General features: G+C 40.7%; 1 protein-coding gene across 1 annotated transcript in view; it reads left to right on the plus strand.

The window, feature by feature from the left end:
* The first annotated feature begins 4,375 nt into the window (after nt 1-4,375).
* Nucleotides 4,376-19,175, plus strand: part of LAMB1 (laminin subunit beta 1) — a 99,214-nt gene continuing 84,414 nt past the window's right edge. Inside the window, 5 exon segments of the mRNA XM_043965232.1 lie at nt 4,376-4,478; nt 4,645-4,760; nt 5,942-6,117; nt 9,314-9,449; nt 13,369-13,442. Of these exon segments, the coding sequence (XP_043821167.1) occupies nt 4,724-4,760; nt 5,942-6,117; nt 9,314-9,449; nt 13,369-13,442 (423 nt within the window). The 5' untranslated portion in view covers nt 4,376-4,478; nt 4,645-4,723.

Below are 19,175 nucleotides of genomic sequence, written 5' to 3' on the forward strand. Positions count from 1 at the left end.
GATAGTTTTTTCCCCCCACACACACATTTAAAGAGTAGCCCTTGTTCTGCCTGATTCTAGAGGATAGAGTCAGGAGAAATCAATGGGAGTTATAGAGAAGTACAGTCACAAGCATGATGCAAGGGGGAAAATTTCCAATAATTAGAGTTGTCTAAGAGTGAAATAGGTGAATTTAGGGCTTGGCCATAGGCTTCTCTTCATTACAGTCCTTCAAATGGTAGTCAGATGATCACTTGTCAAGAGTATCATCAGGTGTCTTGTCAAAGGATACCTCTTCAAGCACATATGTGATGCCAGATTTGGTGACCTATTCCATAGTCTTCTTTTAACTCTAAGATTTATAGAAATTTCAGGAAAGATGATAGCTTCAGTGGTAAAGGAAAAATACTAGCATGAAACGGGGGGGGGGGGGGGGGGACTGATAATGTGATGGCAAATGATAGAACCATACATTGAGAGTTAGCCAGGACCTTAGAGATAATCCAGCCCAACTCCCTCATGTTACAGATGAGAAAACAGGGACCCCCAGAAGTTGATGCTTGTTCAGGTGTCTTAAGGAAGTCAGGACAGGTTCTTTTCCTTCTTTTATCCTTTAAATTGGGTTATAAAGATGCTAGTGATTATAGGCATTTAAGGATGAGAAACTGTAAACTGCAACCTTGGGACCCTAAAGCTAGTAAAATCCTCAAGATCAAAAGTTTGCAAAATTATGCATTGAGAGTTTGAAGGGGCTTTAGAGGTTATCTACTTCAATCCCTTCACTTTGCACATAAAGAAACCAAGGCCAAGAAAAGTAAATCAGCTTGTCCAGGGCAAACTTTTTTACTGCACCATTCTGATGTCATCAATAAAGCCAGTTCAAGAGAACCCGACTGTTTTGATCTTTGTTTTAATTTTTAATTTATGGGATAAAACAAGTATTTCTATAATAAAATATGATTACACATGAAACTGAAAATCTATTACATACAACTTGCTATTCCATCTACTTATATAATAAATTTATTATATATGGTTTTTATATAATAAATTTCTTTTTTCTTTTTTTCCCCTTTTTAACTTGCCTCACCTCCCATTCCAGAGATGGCTACCATTAGATCTGTAAATAGGTTACACACACACACACACACACACACACACACACACACACACATAATTCTATACATGCATGTATTTATCAGTTCTTTCTCTGGATGCATAAAATGTCTTTCTTCATGTGTCTTGTAGTTAATTTGGGTATTTACAATAGTTAAAATGATTTATTTGCTCAAAGTCTTTCTTGAAACAATATCGCTGTTAGTATATAATGTTCTCTAGGTTGGGCTCAGTTTACTCTATTTCGTGCAAGTCCTTCCATCTTTTTCTAAGACCATTGAGTTCATCATTTCTTATAACATAGTAGTATTCCATCACAATTATAGACCACTAGGGGGCAGCTAGGTGGTGCAGTGGATAAAGCACTGGCCCTGGATTCAGGAGGACCTGGGTTCAAATCTGACCTCAGACACCTTACACTTCCTAGCTGTGTGACCCTGGGCTAGTCACTTAACCCTCATTGCCCCACCAAAAAACAAAACAAAACAATCATATACCACTATTTGTTTAGCCATGATCTTTTTTTGTGAGTTTGTTTTAGTCTACAACTGTGATTCATTGAGCATAGAGAAGTACTGGTGTGGAAACTCCTTCCACAGATCCTGATGAGGGATTCATCCACATTTTTTAGAGGGTTGCCTCAGCATTGAAAGGTTATGTGACTCATCCATGGTCCTGAGTAAGTATTTGTCAGAGGAAAGTCTTGAATGCTGGTCTTCCTGAATCTTGGACCAACTCTGTGACACCATATTGAGTTGGAACATTGAGTGTCCCTATAAATAGTCACTGATAAAGAGAGAAACAGATAGGCAAAGTGTTGATAGAGTGAATAATTAACATCATCTTATCACTAGTTTAGCCATATCTTCAGACAGCTGCTTGTGGACATTTGAAAATGAGTGAAACTCTTCTGTTGGTAGTAGCCTAACTGTATTGTCTAATGATTAAGCCAGCCTGTACCCCACTCTGCAGCTGCAACCCCAGCAGTTTAATAATTAGGTCAGATTAAAAAGTCACAGTTAAAAACTGACCAGTTAGCCTCTCGACACCATCTTCCCAGCATAACTAATGAGCAGAGAAGCAGACTGACTGCTTTTGGAGAAAAAAACCATACCTTTGCCTTCCCTACAAATGCCCTTAGCAACACACAGCGGGAGGAAAGAAGGTGCATGAAATGTAGATGAATTTTTATTATTTCCTTGAATAAAGTAGGAGAATTCGGTCAACTCATCAAACCGAGAAAATCAGCCTCACTGCACTCCACTCACTCTGAGGATCAAGCTAGAGGTCAGTAGGCAAGCCCAGTCCTACCAGAGAGCACTTGCTCATTAGGACCTTCCTATGATCCACCACCCTTTCCATAGCTATTTGTGATCTGAGAAGAATTGCCATCCACAAGAATTGTCATTTTGAAGAGGTAACAGATAGTTGGCCTTGCAACCACGAAGATCTGGGTTCAAATCCAGCCTCTCACACATAGTGGCTATATAACTTGAGCAACTTCTTGGTATTCTAGGCAACTCTTCTAAGACTTGAGTGGCAGAAAAGGTGCTGACCTATATTGAAAAGAGTTTCCTCTCCTTTGAGTTCCAGTGAGTTATACCAATGAAATCACAGCTTATCTTTTAACTCTTTCCAAAGAGGAGTGAGATTCAGACTTAATCAGTTTATTAGCAAGAGACATTTCCCCATATCTGGCCAAGATGGGTTGAAGAGAAGAGGAAAATAGAAGCATTTATCTAAATGAATTGAAATACCTGAAATGGGGGAGAATGACTAACAAACCCACTTCATCTGAAATAGTCAGGTAATTGAGGGGAAATATAATAGTTTTATTGAATTATCTGGATAATTTTTTTTAATTTATAAGTGGACAGTACCTTTTAAAGATGGAAACTGAGGCAGCTAGGTGGCACAGTGGATAAAGCACCAGCCCTGGATTCAGGAGGACCTGAGTTCAAATCCAGCCTCAGACACTTGACACTTACTAGCTGTGTGACCCTGGGCAAGCCACTTAACCCTCACTGCCCCACAAAAAAAAAAAAGGGGGAAATCAATTCAACAAATTTTTATTAAGCACCAACTATGTGTAGAGCCCTAGCCTACCCGAAGCTATGACGTGGTCCTACCCTCAAGGAGCTTATAGTTTGGAAGCGGAAAAACACAATAACTGTCAGGCACAATACAAAAGTGAATTTGGAGAGTTGTTAAAGTAGAAAGTCACTAACTACAGAGGGATCTCTGGCTGCATGGAGGAAGGGGTGATTGGTTGGACTTTCAGTATGGTCATGAATTCAGCTGTTAAAAAGGGGAAGGACATTCTAGACAAAGGGGGTAGGAAAGCCAAAGCACTGAGTTGGGAAAATGCTCTGGTGCATTTAGAAGAGGATAGAAAGTCCATATTGACTGGTACATCCGGTGCATAAGGAAAGGAAGGGATGGCACCAGCTTGTAGAAAGTCCTAAGTGCCAAGAAGTTTTTGCTCTACTACATAAACAATTGGGAGCCATAGAAGATTTTTGAACAAAGAACTACCAGATGTGTGCTTAAAGAAGATAAATCTAACAGCTGTATGAAGAATAGATTGGAGAAGAGGAGACAGGAAGACCTGATGGAAGCTTTTCAGTAGTCCAGAGAAGCATGGTAAAGGGGGTCCATATTGGGGTAATGGCAGTGAGAACAGAAAGGAAATACAAAAGAAGAGAGGAGAACTACAGATAAAGTCGTTATTAAACATTCTCACAGGCTCATGGGACGCAAGATTTATCTCTTTACAAATCACCTTTCTGTCTGTCCTCTCCCTGGTCCATCCTTCCTGTAGAAAGGTAAGAGGAGCTTCTCAGGGAGGGTTATGTGTTTGGGAGTTTTTAGCTCTCAGCGGATTTTTTTTTAAGTGACTCACCTCTTACAAATGTAAATGGATGAGTCCGTGGTAGGTCTTCTCCCCCACCCCCTTCTCATCCCAGGACCTAGCTCCCAGACCAGACAGTACTCATTCCTGTCCCAGTTTGCTCCTTTTGACCCCTTGGGCATCCCCAAGGGCACTCCAGCTGGATCTTATGGGGGGCAGGTTTGGGCACTCTGAAAGTTGCACAGTGCTAGCCCTCCTACCCCCCACCCTATAGCAGAGTGCACCTATAGCAGGAGCAACAACAGCACAAAGAGGGGAATACTCCAGCGTGGGAACACAATCACAACCCCTCCTGCTTTTCCAAAGACCTCAGCTCCTGCCCGCCAGCCCGCCCCCTCACCCCCCCATCTTCCACCGTGTGCGCATGAGCAAAGGCGCCTCCCTCTGTTCCTCCCTGGGCTAAACTTTCTAATTCCCTTCTTTGGGCTCCGAGGGCTAGAAGGAGCTGTGAGAAGCAGCCTTTGAGTTTGGGGTAAGAAAGTTTCTTTGCTCTTTCTTTTTACTCTCCTTTCCTTCCCCACCCCCCCCTTTCCTCCCATTTCTTGGAAGCAGCGGGTAGGGGTGGAGGGAGGAAGAGCAGCCCCTTTCCCCCTACTCTAATCATTTCATTTGCCCTCTGCTTTCCCCCACTTCTGCAGAGAGAAAGCAGGCGGATCCACAGGCGGCTTCTCCCTCTTCTCTCTTCTGCAGTCGCCCTCCAGCAGAAGGGAGAAAGAGATGGGATTACTCCAGGTGCACCTTTTCGGTTTCCTAGGTAATTCTGAGTGGTAGTACCTGGTGGCGTGGTCTTGGGTCTGGAGATGGGGGAGGGAGAGAGAGGCAGCGGAAAGGAAGGTAGAAATACCCTTTCGCCAGCGCTTTGCTGGGAGTCGAAATGAATCAGAGGAGGAATTTGGGGCAGAAATGAAGCGTTTGCTCTAAAATGCCATTCACTCTCCCTCGGTTAAGGGAGCTGCGGCGAGGCGGCGGGACCTGGGCGTGGAGAGGTGGTGGCTCTAGCCAGAGCTCTGGTTCTCGGGTGCCCCGCGCATGTGTCTCTTCCTTTTACCTTTAAGCGCCTCACCTCTCCTACATTTGCTCCTTTACCCGGCAGGAGCTGAGAAAGCCGGAGCCACAGAGGTCTGGTCCCGAGGTCGATCTCTTTCTCTCTCTCTCTCTCTTGCCCCGCCTGTAATCTATTTCCCTGGGAAACTGCTTAGAGCGCAGCGAAGAAGGCTTTATCCTGGGAATAGCCCGGCGCCCGTATGACTTTAATTAGCGATTGATGTTCGCCTTTGGATAGTTCCAAGAGGCAGCTAGACGTTCCCTTCTTCGGATTATGGTGAAATGTTAAGCAACCAGAAAGTTGCGAAGTTCTTTTCCCCATTTTCCCAACCCTTAGAAGTCCCACTTCTCAGGGCTAAAGGGAGGGAGCCGTGCCAGTGTGTACCCCGGGAGGTGCCTGGGAAACACCGACACACTTACACACACACACACACACACACACACACACACACACACACGCACGCAAATTTGCTGCCTCTCCACGCTTTGCAGCAAGTCGAATTAATGAGTTTGCGATTACTATCCTTTCTAGCGGAAACTGGGGCTCCCCAGGATCGGGGCTTTCCCTAGGCCCTGGAAGATGGGGGATCAAAGGGGTATATGAATGAATGTTTGGAACGTGGTGTGCAATGCTGATCTGTTGTTTTATTTTCTCTTCTGTCTCAATCCTCCACTTCTCTCTTCCCATCAATCTGCCTGTCTGCCCTCTTATGCTGCTCCGGGGACCCCAACATTCCTTCCTAACCCCTGTTTTCTCTCATCTCTTGCCTGTGCCCTCCCTGAGTGCTTCTTTCCTTCCCATCCATACCTTCCTCCCTCTCCTTCGCCCCTCCTCCTCTCTTCATCTCTCACCTCTGCCTGCTTATCGTGGGCCTGACCCCCCACGCTCAGCGCTATGGGGAGCCGGTGTGTACGCCCAAGAACCGGAGTACAGTTACGGCTGTGCGGAGGGCAGCTGCTATCCAGCCACGGGAGACCTGCTGATTGGCCGAGCCCAGAAACTCTCCGTGACCTCCACGTGCGGACTGCACAAACCTGAGCCCTACTGCATCGTCAGCCACCTCCAGGTGAGCCTGGGGATCTGCCAGGCGGTGCTGCCTGGGCTGGGCACCGTGTGGTCCAAGGGACTGAAAGGGCCAGATTTCCTCCGCCATTCATTTACCTAAATAGGAAGCCGGAGGCCAGGGAAGGCCTCGGGAGAGTATGACTGGAAGTCTTTCCTTTTGCCCCATCTCAATGTGTTTGCACAGTTGCATCCGCTTAACGTTTCCTGTCCCACTAGAAAGACAGCCTAGCCTCCGTTCTGCACCTCCCTCCTTTCCCCTGAATTGGGAAACACTGAGAAACTTTACTTGGGGGAAAAAATTGTGGATTCAAGTAATAGTGACTGTACTGGTAGTTTCATTGGTGCCAAATCTCATAGAAACTTTTTCCCTTCCTTGGGTGTATCACCACAAAAGATAAACCCACACTAGGGTTCAACTCGATCTGTATTTAGGCGGTGATGAGGTAGTGATGACATGGGCATTTGATGCCTTATTTTTTTCTTCACATTCCCTCTGCTCAAGTTAAATATTTCATCTGTCCAACCTAGGTCTTTTGATTTTCAAAAAAAGTATCTCAAATACTATACCCTGACTGAAGACAAAAGGAGCCCACCCCACCCTAACAAGCAATTAAAAAAAAATGCATCTACAAAGCTGGACTCTGCTTCTGAAGGAACTCTGAAACTTTAAATTTCAGGGATCACATTTCAATTTATAAAAATTAATTCAGGGGCAGCTGGGTGGCACAGTGGACAAAGCATTGGGTCTGGATTCAGGAGGACCTGAGTTCAAATCCTGCCTCAGACACTGGACACTTACTAGTTGTGTGACCCTGGGCAAGTCACATTGCCCTGCTCCAAAAAAATAATAATTCAAATTTTTAAGTTAACAAAATCTATTTTCTCTCTCCCACCTCTCTCTTCCTCCCTACCCATTGGAAAACAAAACAACAACTCTTGTAACAAATATGCATAATCAAACAAAACAAAACCCCTTCATTGGTTGTGTCCAAAAACTATACCTCATTCTGCACCCTGAGTTCATCTTATTATTGGATCACCCACCAAGGAATTGGGAAGCATACTTCTTCATTTGAGTAAAGATTTTTAGAAGTTTAAAACTTTCAAAAAAGCAGAAGAAAATATGTAATTGTTTTTCATCATTTTTAAAGGGAAGAGAATGGAAGATAACAGTAAGTAAATGATGCTTGTTTCAAATGTAGAATAAATTCAATCCTGAACTATTACTACTGATTTTAGAAATCCCCTCCCTCACCTGCATATTACATCAGCTCTTCAGTAGGACAAACGTGCAATAGCTTTGGACTGAAGTCCAACCTTTAAAAGGAAGAAAGAACCCATTCCAAAGACCTGAAAGAATGTGGTAAAACTCCATTCATTGGCTTCCAGGTTTATACAGAGATGTCTAGACCACTTCCTGATTTGAAGTGAGGCTATAATTAACCCCCTCCTTTTTTTTAAGTTCTGGTAATTGTTCTCCATTACTAATTTCCTTGACTACATGGTAATGACTGTAACTGATGTTGACTTTTTTTTTGTTGTTATTAGTATTCAAATTTGAGGTAAAATAAGTTTCCATGGGAGCTATCTCTTGTTTTACTGTGGTAAAATAAACTAGCCCTTCCTAGGCTTGGGTGGCCTCTGAACAAATCCCATCCCATTCAAAAAGTGACCTTCTCCCTAAAGTTCTGCCACAGTCATTAGAGTCTGCATTAGATGAGGGAGAGACAGACTTTACATTTTACATAGTAAACCTTGAATTTGTGTGGGTTTCTTTTATATTTTTTAAACCATTTCTACCAGTATGATTGCTAAAAGGCAGTTACCCTCAAGATGATTACATTTGTTCAAGGAAGATACAGGCATTTCCTGAGACCTCACTTCTTTCATGCCCTTGATTCTCTTGCCTCAGTTACCAAGATCATGGAGTTAATTTCAATTCCAAGAATGAATCCATTAATAGTGGTTATCTGTAGACTCCAGACCAAGGTCCAAGGTTACCATAACCATTTCAGATATCTTTGAGTTTTGGTTTACCTTCCCCTATTCCCATAACTCTTTGGTAATGGGGCAGAGCAGAATCTAATTATTGTTTTTCTGAAGTTCCCAGGCCTCATCAAAATAGCATGATACATTAGATGTAGAGATCAAAAGGACCCCAGAGACCTTCTGTTCCAAACCCCTTGTTTTCACTTTTGAGGAAACCCTGAAAAATGAACTGACTTGTCTAAGATCACATAGGTACGGGGCAGCTAGGTGGCGCAGTGGATAGAGCACTGGCCCTGGAGTCAGGAGTACCTGAGTTCAAATCCGGCCTCAGACACTTAACACTTACTAGCTGTGTGGCCCTGGGCAAGTCACTTAACCCCAACTGCCTCACTAAAAAAAAAAAAAAAGATCACATAGGTGGTAAGTTTCAGAGGCAGACCCACTGAATTTACAGCTAGTGCTTTCTCATCCCTCTACTTTGCTTGTTTCGCTATGGACTTCAGCTCAAGGAGCGCAATAGGTTATACCTATTATTGTTTGCTTTAAAAAAAAATTAGTTGCTTTAGTATTTCTGCCTATATTGTTGTTCAATTGTGTCCAAAACCTATTTGGGGTTTTCTTGGCAAAGATACTGAAATGGCTTGCCATTTCCTTAACTAGTTCATCTTACAGATGAGGAAACTGAGGCAAACAGGATTATGACTTACTTGCTAGTAAGTAAGTCTCTATGGCCAGATTTGAACTCAAGAAGATGAGTCTTCCTGACTTCAGGCTCAGCTTTCTATCCACTCTACCACCTAGCTGCCTGCTATGTCTACATATATGTGGGTGTGTGTATACACCCATGCGTATATACATATATATTTTTAATTGTTTATTGCTATTCTTTTAATAACATCACTAACAAATGTATAATATGTTGATAAAATCTATTTGTGAATTGTAGCCCTTGAATAAGCCTTCTCAGGTTATTTGTTAAAATTAAAATTTAAGCCAAGAAATTTACTTTTAATTAATTAAATTAATAGTTTGTGGGAATCATATCCTGATCTACTTTTGAACTTTTATTTGCAAGGAGGGGAGGCATATTCATCTGTTATTTAGACTCAGAAATGCACCAGCTATAATATTTGCTTATTCATTTTTCTCACTAATGTTTTTCTTTTTTAAAAAGAATATTGATGTGCCCACCTAACTTTTTTTTCTAGGAGGACAAGAAATGTTTCATTTGCAATTCACAAGATCCTTACCATGAGACACTCAACCCTGATAGTCATCTCATTGAAAATGTGGTTACAACATTTGCTCCAAACCGCCTTAAGATTTGGTGGCAATCTGAGAATGGTATGTGGTTGGTGTGGGAACAAGTTCTTTAGGGAGAAATTGGGAACCTTTGGTTGGATTTAAGGGCTCCTGTGTGTTCATAATTATTTGTTGGTTTCTCGGTCCTGTAATTATGGCCTTTGGCAGATTTATTGCCTTGAGTGCTAACGTGTCTTAGTAAAATCAGATTCCTCCGCCCTGGAGCCTTCATTTTCTTCAAGAAAGCTCTCTTTCATGATAGAGCAAATGAGCTCTTCATGAGCTGAGGCAGAAACAAGTTCCATACTATCTGCTGCCCTCAGTCCCACACAAAGCATTGCAATTCAGAATGGATAGAGTGACTTTGTGGGGAGGGAGGAGGCAGGCATAGGAAATGGCAGGACTGGAAGGACAACTTTTTTTGGTCTCTTTTACAATTTTTAATACTGAGAAAGCACTAGATAATCTTAAGGGTCTGTCTGTCTTCAGTGATGAGATAATTCAGGCACTTTTACTCCCTTTGGGGCATTTTTAACTTGTTTAAGAGCTAAATTAGTCATCATAATAATAAAAATAATTTTCATTTAAATTAATAGAGGTTTGCCAAGTACTTGATGCATATTATCTCATTAGGGAAATTCTTAACTCTTTTGTGTGTCATAGATAAACTCTATGAACCCCTTCTCAGAATAGTGTTTTTAAAATGCATAAAATAAAATTCATAGAATTACAAACAAAAGCAGTTATATTGAAATTGTTACTTAAAAAAAAAAACAAATTCACAGGATTCAGGTTAGGAACCCATAGCCTGTGAGGTCAATGTTTTTATAGACTCCATTTTACAAACAAGGGAACTGATGCTCAGAGGTTAGTTGCTCAAGGACAAACAACAAGTCTCTGAAAGATTAGAACTCAGATCTTTGTGGCTCCCAAGTACTGCATTTTATTTGCTTTAACACACTGAAGAATTGTCATTATCATGAAGAGAATCCCACGCTAAGAAAATGTGCTTTAATTTAAAACATATGATGAAATGGATAATAGCAGTAAATGAGATGATAATGCTACCTTTTTGGTTTGGGGAGGGAGTTTGTTTCTTGAAGAAAATCACATGAAACCTTAATAAATAAAGCTCTCACATGGACAAGACTTCCTCTGATCAAAAATGCTTCTGGGCTCTGCCTGATTTAACTGTGTCCCTGGGTTACGGCCCCCACACCTCAGAAACTTTAAGATCCAAATAGCCATATATCATTATGTGAGAGAAAATACTCCCTAAAGAAAAGAACTTGTAATTGAGTGTTATGCGATCCCTGTTTGCCAGAAAGCTGAGTTCCCAAGGCAAGACAGCAGTGTAGTGTAGTGGAAGCTTTAGATGAGAAGGAAGACTTGGGTTCCACTCTGTCAATAACTTATCAGTTATGTATGACTCGATTAGACAAGTTACCTAGTATCCTCTTGGGATCCCAATTTCTTCTCCACGAAAATAAAAAGTTGAACTAGAAGATTTCTGGCATACCTTCCACCTCTCATATTCTTCATTCTCTGATTCTAATTCTATCTAGAGAAGGAGGGGCATTTCATCATCCATTATCTAGCACTGGGTTTGGTCGGTAGAGTTAATCTACATTCCAGAGTTTGGCTGCTTTTCATGTTGTTTTAATTTATTACATCATTGTCATTGGGCCTATTGTTCTCTGATTCTCTTTATCACTGTTCTCCTTATCCTGATTCTCTCCGTATCAGTTCATTACTGCCAGCTTCCCATATTTCTCTGAATTCTTCACGTTCCTTGTTTCTTATGGCACAGTAGTAATCCATTGGGGTCCTATACCCCAATTTGTTCAGCCATTCATTCGCCAGTCAGTTGAGTCACCAAGGTCTGTTAAGTGCTTTTTCCATGCTAGGGACTGTGCAAAGAAAAGCAAAAACAATTCCTGCCCTCAAGGAACTCAACATCTAAAGGGAGAAACCCCTATTTACAAAAGGATAGAGACAGGAAACGTTGGAGATAAAATGTTTCCAAGTTTTTATTGTCTCAATAAAAACGGCTACCACAAATATTTTGGTACACATGAAGTCTTTCTGTTTTTTTACTTACTTGGGATATATTCCCAGTAGTGCAGTTTTCTTGATGTTTGTTCATGAAATAAACAGTAAACCAGTTTGCCATTCTGTATAGCCCTCTTCATGAGAAAGTCTTGCATGTTTGCAGCTATATGGGACAGTTGGCCAATGTATGACCATTTTTTTTTCAAGTTATTAGGGCGAAGAGAAGCTCATTTACAGGAGTAGAGAAGTATAGAATTGACAGGGTTCGGTTACTCTGTCACAGGAGATTAGATAAGAATAACAAATAGCATTTGTTATTTCTACAGAAATGTTTAATTTTTTTTTTTTACCAGTACCTGATTTTCTCCCCTGTGATTTGATAGTTTGCATGTAAGGATCTTCTTCATGAACTGGATTTTTATTTCCTTTTTGTTTCCCTGAGCACACATTTTTCTTGTACATGATAAACTAAAGCTGTTGTGGCCAGATGCTAAAAGTAGCTTAGGTACACAGGGACTTTTGAGTCATCCTGTGTAGTGGGCTATTTGCAGGTCTGAAGGAAGTTTTGAGAGCTAAAGAAGACGAACATTGTCTTTGTTTCTTGTGTGTTTCCCTGACTCAAAAAGAAAGAATGAAAGAAAAGAAAAGAAAAAACAGTTCTTTAGTCTTTTCTCATGAGGGGGAGGGGAGAATGGGAAGGAAAATAGACTTTACTGGTAGTGTGTTGCTATCTCATGACTTTGAAGATTTGGGGAAGCTAGCCCACTCCTCTAATGTTTGATGTCTTAGTATAGTGTTTTAACTAACACCTTGTCCAAGAAGTGAGTGTCTGGAGTAAGTTTATATTAAGTCACTTTTAATAAGTTAGATAAGGCTAGTTAGAGAGGATTATAATGTTTTTCTTTGGCATTCCAACTAACTCATATCCCTTTCAATGACCGCTCTTTTTTTTTTCTTCTTTCAATAGACTTGGCAATTTCCCAGTGCAGAAAGTTTATTCCAAAAGCTCCTAGTGATTTCCTGAAAACCAACCATGCTGTGACTTGATTCATTCTGACATGTTGAGATCTTCCTGCCTTTTTAGACTCCTTAGAAGTAATGAGTAGATCTCCAGGAGTTTGAGTCAGATATAGCGTCTTTTCTTACTGCTACGTTTTGGGGAGGCGTGATTTTGTAGTCTGTTCTCAAGGGAGGCTCTCTACCTCTGCAATTTAGTGACCCTTCTAATGTGTTAAAGCTGGAACTCGTTGAACTTTAGGGCATAGGGCAAAGGTCAACTTGTTTGTTCAGGCTATGGCCTGAATAGGGATATGTTAGTATTTGTTCAGGATGGGTTTATTTATTTGGGCCTATCTGATCTTTGTCTGATTTTACTTTGTTTTTTAATTGTGCAAATGCTCCTGTAGCTTTTTCCAGTTTCATAAACTGGAAGATAACTGAGATGTGTGGTAGATTTTATTTATTTCCCTCACTCTTGTCTACTAAAAGAAAGAACAATCTGTGTATCTTTCTAGTTGCGGGAGAATTCTTGTGTCTTGATGCTCCAGCATGCAAGCTGACCACCTACAGTGGGCAGGAAAGAATTTTTCCCCTTTGTGAATATCTTGGCACAGATGGTTGGGAAGATGTTTCGCTTTTCCTCCTAAGCAAACAATAACGGTCCTGGCAGTTGCTAAAGACTGGATGCCAGACTTCCGTCAAGCAATGATCTGATTCAGTAGAGCCAACTCTACAGTCTGAAATAGAACGATGGCCCTGAAAATGGGAAGAGACAGAAGATTTGGGTTTTGCCACTTAGCAGCACCATGCGGTTGTTAGTTTCCTTCTGTCATTCTTGCCAAGAACAAGACAATGTGCAAATAGCAAAATTGCTCTCAGATGTTCCTGCTTACCTTTCTTCTTCTTGTAGGTGTGGAGAATGTTACCATCCAGCTGGACTTGGAAGCTGAATTCCACTTTACTCATCTCATCATGACTTTCAAGGTAAGGAATCCATAGATTTCTCGCAGGTGAGAAGAGAGGCCATGATGTAATTCCCCTTTCCAAACTGATGGCTGCTCTGGGCTTGTATGTTACCATTGCCCTACCTTGAAATACCATGACAGCTTTTAAAACAAGGGATGTAATAAAGGAAGCTTACAAATAACTTTCTGGTAGGCAGAGCAAGCTACATTTTGAAGGCAATTCAGTCGAAAACTTTTAATTAGCTATCTCTATTTGCACATGGATAGAAGCAGCTTTGACTCTGCCCCAAACCACAGTAAAACATCTGGACTTTAAATCCCTGTTCCTGCTCTGTTTACATTTTGATGTTGGGTTTTCTAACAGAAAAAGATCTCTTGTCTTCTTTTGATTCTCAAGATTATGGAAGGTTTTGAGGAACGTTTTAAAAATTCTTTTTAAGTAGATATATCTCTGTTTAAAAAAATGCAAAACACATTTTTCTCTTACTTTCAGTTTGGAAGTGTAAAGTGACTCCACAAGTAGGGAATGAATGCCCATATACAAAGTGCCTTTGTTTCTCCTTGAGCAGCTGTCTGCTAATGACAGATTTCAACATGGCTTAAAAGTACATTTTGATGCACATGAAACCCGTAATTTAATTATATTATAGATTGGAATCACTTTTGAGTTGTTTTCCACTTGGAATTGGGAACTGTCACTGCACCTTCTCAGGTGTATTGATTTACCTCATGGGCCGACAGCCATAGGCATCAGTATTAGCCTCATGACCTCTGCCGTTGCCTGCTAACTGAGGGACTAAGGCTTAGAAATTAGAGCAGTGCCAGTCCGACCAGCAGACTGGGGCAGGTTTTGTTTTTTTTATCATAAGCTGTTATCATAGGTAGCCCCTCCTCTCACCCTTTCCCATCCATTACTCCCACCCTAATAAACTTCTGCTGTCGCTGGCATGTCAGGAGGCGTTTTGATCATGGCATTGCTCGCCAATGTTTGTGACAGAAAAGAGCTGTTTGACCACATAGACTCTCAGGGAAACTCGTCCACCTCCATCCCACCTGTCACCTTTCCCATCCCCCTACCTGCAAACACATGGCCATACTCGGTGACTAGAAGTTAAATTTAAACTTATGCCTCTGAATATTGATCTTTATGGCAAGTGAAGCATAGAAGGTGCTTTCATTAGTTCTGTTCTACAAAGATTAGAAATGTTGGACTTTTTTTTAAATTTCCATGATGACCTTTCGGGAGGCAGGGGGAGGGAAAGAAAGGTTCCTGATTATAAATGCATCTCAGTCTGAATTCATTTTTATTTAAAAGTCATCTGGGTGGATACTCATTCAATTGTTCAGATGCTACACGTAGGTAGAAAAAGTAAAGCAAACTCAAACAAATGTTTTGGGAGTATCACAGTCCACTAAGGAGAATAGTTAGTATTCGACCAGGGTAACAGTAGTTATAGCTGACACACCTGAGAGTTTACAAAGCACCTTACATAGATCATTTTATCACTGCCTTAAAACCCTGTGAGGGATGTACTCTTTGGCTATTAACCCCATTTAACAGATGAGGAAACTGAGACCGAGAGAACTTCATAGAATCATAGATTTAAGATCTGGAAGGGACTCTAGAGGTCATTGAAGCCAATGCCTTCATCTTACAGATGAGGAAACTGAGGCTCAGAGAGGTTAAGGAATTTGCCCATGGTTGGGCAGCTATTAAATGTCACAGGAAAGGGGCAACTAGGTGGCACAGTGGATAGAACACTGGCCCTAGATTCAGGACGACTTGAGTTCAAATCCGGCCTCAGACACTTACACTTACTAGCTGTGTGACCCTGGGCAAGTCACTTAACCCCCACTGCCCTGCAAAAAAAAAAAAAGTCACAGGAAGGATTCAAACCACAGGTCTTTCCTGACTGAAAATCCAGCACTCTAACCTTGATACCATGAGACAATAGTCTTCTGTGGGAAATGACCTGTGTGTGGTTGGTTCCCTGACCTTGAAATCTGAGAATTGTTTATTTTTTCAAATGGGATGCATAGCACGAAACTAAGCAGCCACTTGTTTATGTATAAAGCTTCGAAATTGAAAGTAACACGTGAGATGTCAGATTTTAAGAAACAATTTGAACAAAAACAGCAAAAGAAGTAACTCAGGGAAGGAAAGTGGACTGGATTCTTTTTCCTTAAAATAAAAAAACAAAACAAAAAATTCAGTAAAAATCATTTTTGAGGTAGCAGTGTTCCTAAAGTCCTGAAAAATTGGAGAATTTCTAATTTCCCAAATGTTGCTTATGATTTTGAAGTCAAGGCAGATTGAAAAATCTTAATGAAATTCACTACTTATCCACAAAAGTGTCTTAACATTTTCCTTTACACTTTAGAGAAATAAGTGGTTTTTTAGTTCACACTTAATTATCATTAAATAGGTTAGGGTTTTTTTTCCTGATAAGAATTGAGGATTTTAAAGCCTCAAAAAATTGATTCCCAATTATGTGATTCTAGGTTAAATTAACATTTTGTTTTGCTTCTCACCAGAAATTGTTCATTTTGAAAGGAATTAACTGTGTTCAATTTAAAACAATGCAAGAAATGGGTTAGATGAAGTGCTTTTTGCTCTACTGTTCTTGGAACATCCTCATGCTACATCTGGTCATGATTATGTAATATTTGTTGTCAAAGGAGAGTAAAAAGGGGAAATCTTATGAAAACCAAACCATTTTCCAGAAAAAAAAATTATCCAGGGATTTAGTCAATTCTGGGTTATTCAAAGCTTTTGTTTCTTTTTTTCTTCTCAATACTTATGTTTTAGCTGTTTCATTGAGTAGGTCAAAGTGAGTAAGTAAAATGAGATTTTCATTTTATTGTCTTTCAATTACCCAGGTCTTAATTAGCATGGGAAACCAGAAGTGAATTGTCTGTCTGTTCTATGTCTCTTTAATTACTGTTGATCATTTATAAAAGTTGTTTTTTCCTCTGGTTGCAGTATTGGAAATGGGAGTATACAAGGATGTTCTGGGTATACACACACACACACACACACACACACACACACACACACCTACATACATGTGTGTATATACATGCATGTGTATGCACACAGAGAAAGAGGAACATGGTTGGAATGAACATAGGTTCATTTTTTTATTCCTTTCATCACAACCCAAGGGATTTCAGGCAAAGTTGGAGGGAGGGGCCCAGAAGAAGAGTGGATGATAGGTATCCTATCAGAGTTGGTATTTCACTAGTTTAACATTTAATAATAATAAAATTAATTATACTAGCCAACATTTGGATGGTGCTTTTAGATTTGCCAAGTGTTTTACATCTCTTATCTCATTTGAGCCTCAAAAATATCTTGCAACGTGTATACTTAGGGTTATTATTATCCTCGTGTTACAGTTGAAGAAACTGAGGCTCAGAAAGGTTTCTCAATTGACCCATTGTCACATAGCTTAGTAAGTGTTGAAGGCAGGATTCAAACTCAGATCTCTTGAAGTTTAGGCCAGCACTGTGGTATGGTATACAACAAAGAACACAGGGACTGGAGTCAGACAGACCGAATTCTAATCCTACCTGTGTGACCATGGGCAACTTATATAGCCTTTCTAGGTCTCCATTTCCTCATGTGTCCAGACTCAAGGTCTCTGAAGTCTGGATTGAAGATCCAGATCAAACCACTTCTTGAAGAATCCAGGGTCATCTTTGAGACAAGATGAGGATTCAGAGTAGGTTTCAGATTTAATGGAACTTTCAAATCTTATTGGCCAGTTATTTATCATAAATGTTTTATGATGTTTAAACATACCTTCCCTTTTAAAAGAAGTTATTTGTCATGGGGGCAGCTAGATGGCGCAGTGGATAAAGCACCAGCCCTGGATTCAGGAGGACCTGAGTTCAAATCCAGACTCAGACACTAGATACTTACTAGTTGTGTGACCCTGGGAAAGTCACTTAACCCTCATTGCCCCGCAAAAAAAGAAATTATTTGACATTTTTCAGTTAGGTCTGACTATGACTTCATTTGGGGTTTTCTTGGCAAAAATACTGGAGTGGTTTGCCATTTCCTTTTTGCTTATTTTGCAGATGATGAAATGAAGGCAAACAGGGTTAAGTGACTTGCTCAGGGTCACACTGCTAATAAGTGTCTGAGGCTGGATTTAAATTGACTCTAGGCCCAGCACTCTGCATTTTCCACCTAGTTGCCCTGATTAAATAGGGTACTGAGGCAAATGATTTTGCAAAAATTTTTTATGGTAGACCCATGGAGATCATTTTAGTTTCTAGCACTACTTGGTTAGCCAAGAAAATTGACTCTGAGCAAAAACAAGGAAAGAAGAAACAGTTGTGGTTCGCTGCGAAACTCTGCATTCCCTTCTACCCTGATGACAGTAGTCTGTCCCATTTCTTCCCCAGAGGACAGAGTAGAGAATTTTCTTAGCTTAATGGGTAAACCAGATCCTCTTCCTTTTGGGGTTCTGTTTCTTTGTTTTAATTCCCCTGCAACTATTCTTTTTTTTTTTTTTGGTGAGGCAATTGAGGTTAAGTGACTTGCCCAGGGTCACACAGCTAGTAAGTGTGTAAAGTGTCTGAGGTCGGATTTGAACTCAGGTCCTCCTGAATCCAAGGGCCGGTGTTCTATCCACTGTGCCACCTAGCTGCACCCCCCCCCGCAACTATTCTTGCCAATAACAGCCTAATATCTCAACCTGTATAGAGCTTAACTTGATACAAAAGCCAGCCCTTCCATGTGTCAAGTAGCCACATGATACCAATAGGTTAAAAAAAAAAAAGGGCAGCTAGATGGTGCAGTGTGACCCTGGGCAAGTCACTTAACCCCAATTGCCTCACTAAAAAAAAAAACAAAACAAAAAACCCGCAAATGATACTATTTTTAAAATGCCATTGTTTAATAAGCCTAAGGAGGTTTAAGAATAGTATGTAAAAAGAGCAGATGGGGCAGCTAGGTGGCACAATGGATAAAGCACTGGCCCTGGATTCAGAAGGACCTGAGTTCAAATACGGCCTCAGACACTTGCACTAGCTGTGTGACCCTGGGCAAGTCACTTAACCTTCATTGCCCTGCCAAAAAACAAAACAAAACAAAAAGAGCAGATAACGGTGGAATAGTGTGTAAGAAACAAAACAGGTGGGGAGGCATGATAATATTCAGTCCTCTGAATTTTACTACCTGTGACTTCTCTTTTTTCTTAATAGTATTTTGGGTTGTTTTTTTTTTCCCTAATTACATGTAAAGATGGTTTTCCACATTCATTTGACTTCTCTTAAAGAAGATTGAAAGCACATATAAAGAAAGGAAGGAAATATTAGTTTAAGCCACACTACCTTGTCAACTTTCAGCCAAGTTTGTTTTAATTAAGAAGTAAATATGTTTGTTCACATTTTATTTAGTGCATTTTCCTGTGCCTTGTACTTTGTGTAGGATTGGAACTAGAGACTGGACTTGAGATTTTATTGGTATAGGGAACCCTTGGATAAGGAACCTCCCCTACCAATATAGGTCAGCCCCTTCTCCAAAATTTAGTCTTGGAGAGTTGCCTAGGGCACTGAGAGGTTCAGTGATTCACCTGGGCTTGTATGTGTCAGAGATGAGACTTGAACCTTGGTCTTGCTGACTTCAAAGCCAGCTCTTTAGCCACTATCTCTTGGTGCCTTAGTCCAACCCATCCTCGTACCAAAGTCTCTACCTAATATGCTTTGTATATGTATATATGGCAATTCTTTTCAAATAAGA

Source organism: Dromiciops gliroides, chromosome 5 (genome assembly GCF_019393635.1).
Source record: "Dromiciops gliroides isolate mDroGli1 chromosome 5, mDroGli1.pri, whole genome shotgun sequence".
In the NCBI taxonomy this organism is placed as follows: Eukaryota; Metazoa; Chordata; class Mammalia; order Microbiotheria; family Microbiotheriidae; genus Dromiciops; species Dromiciops gliroides.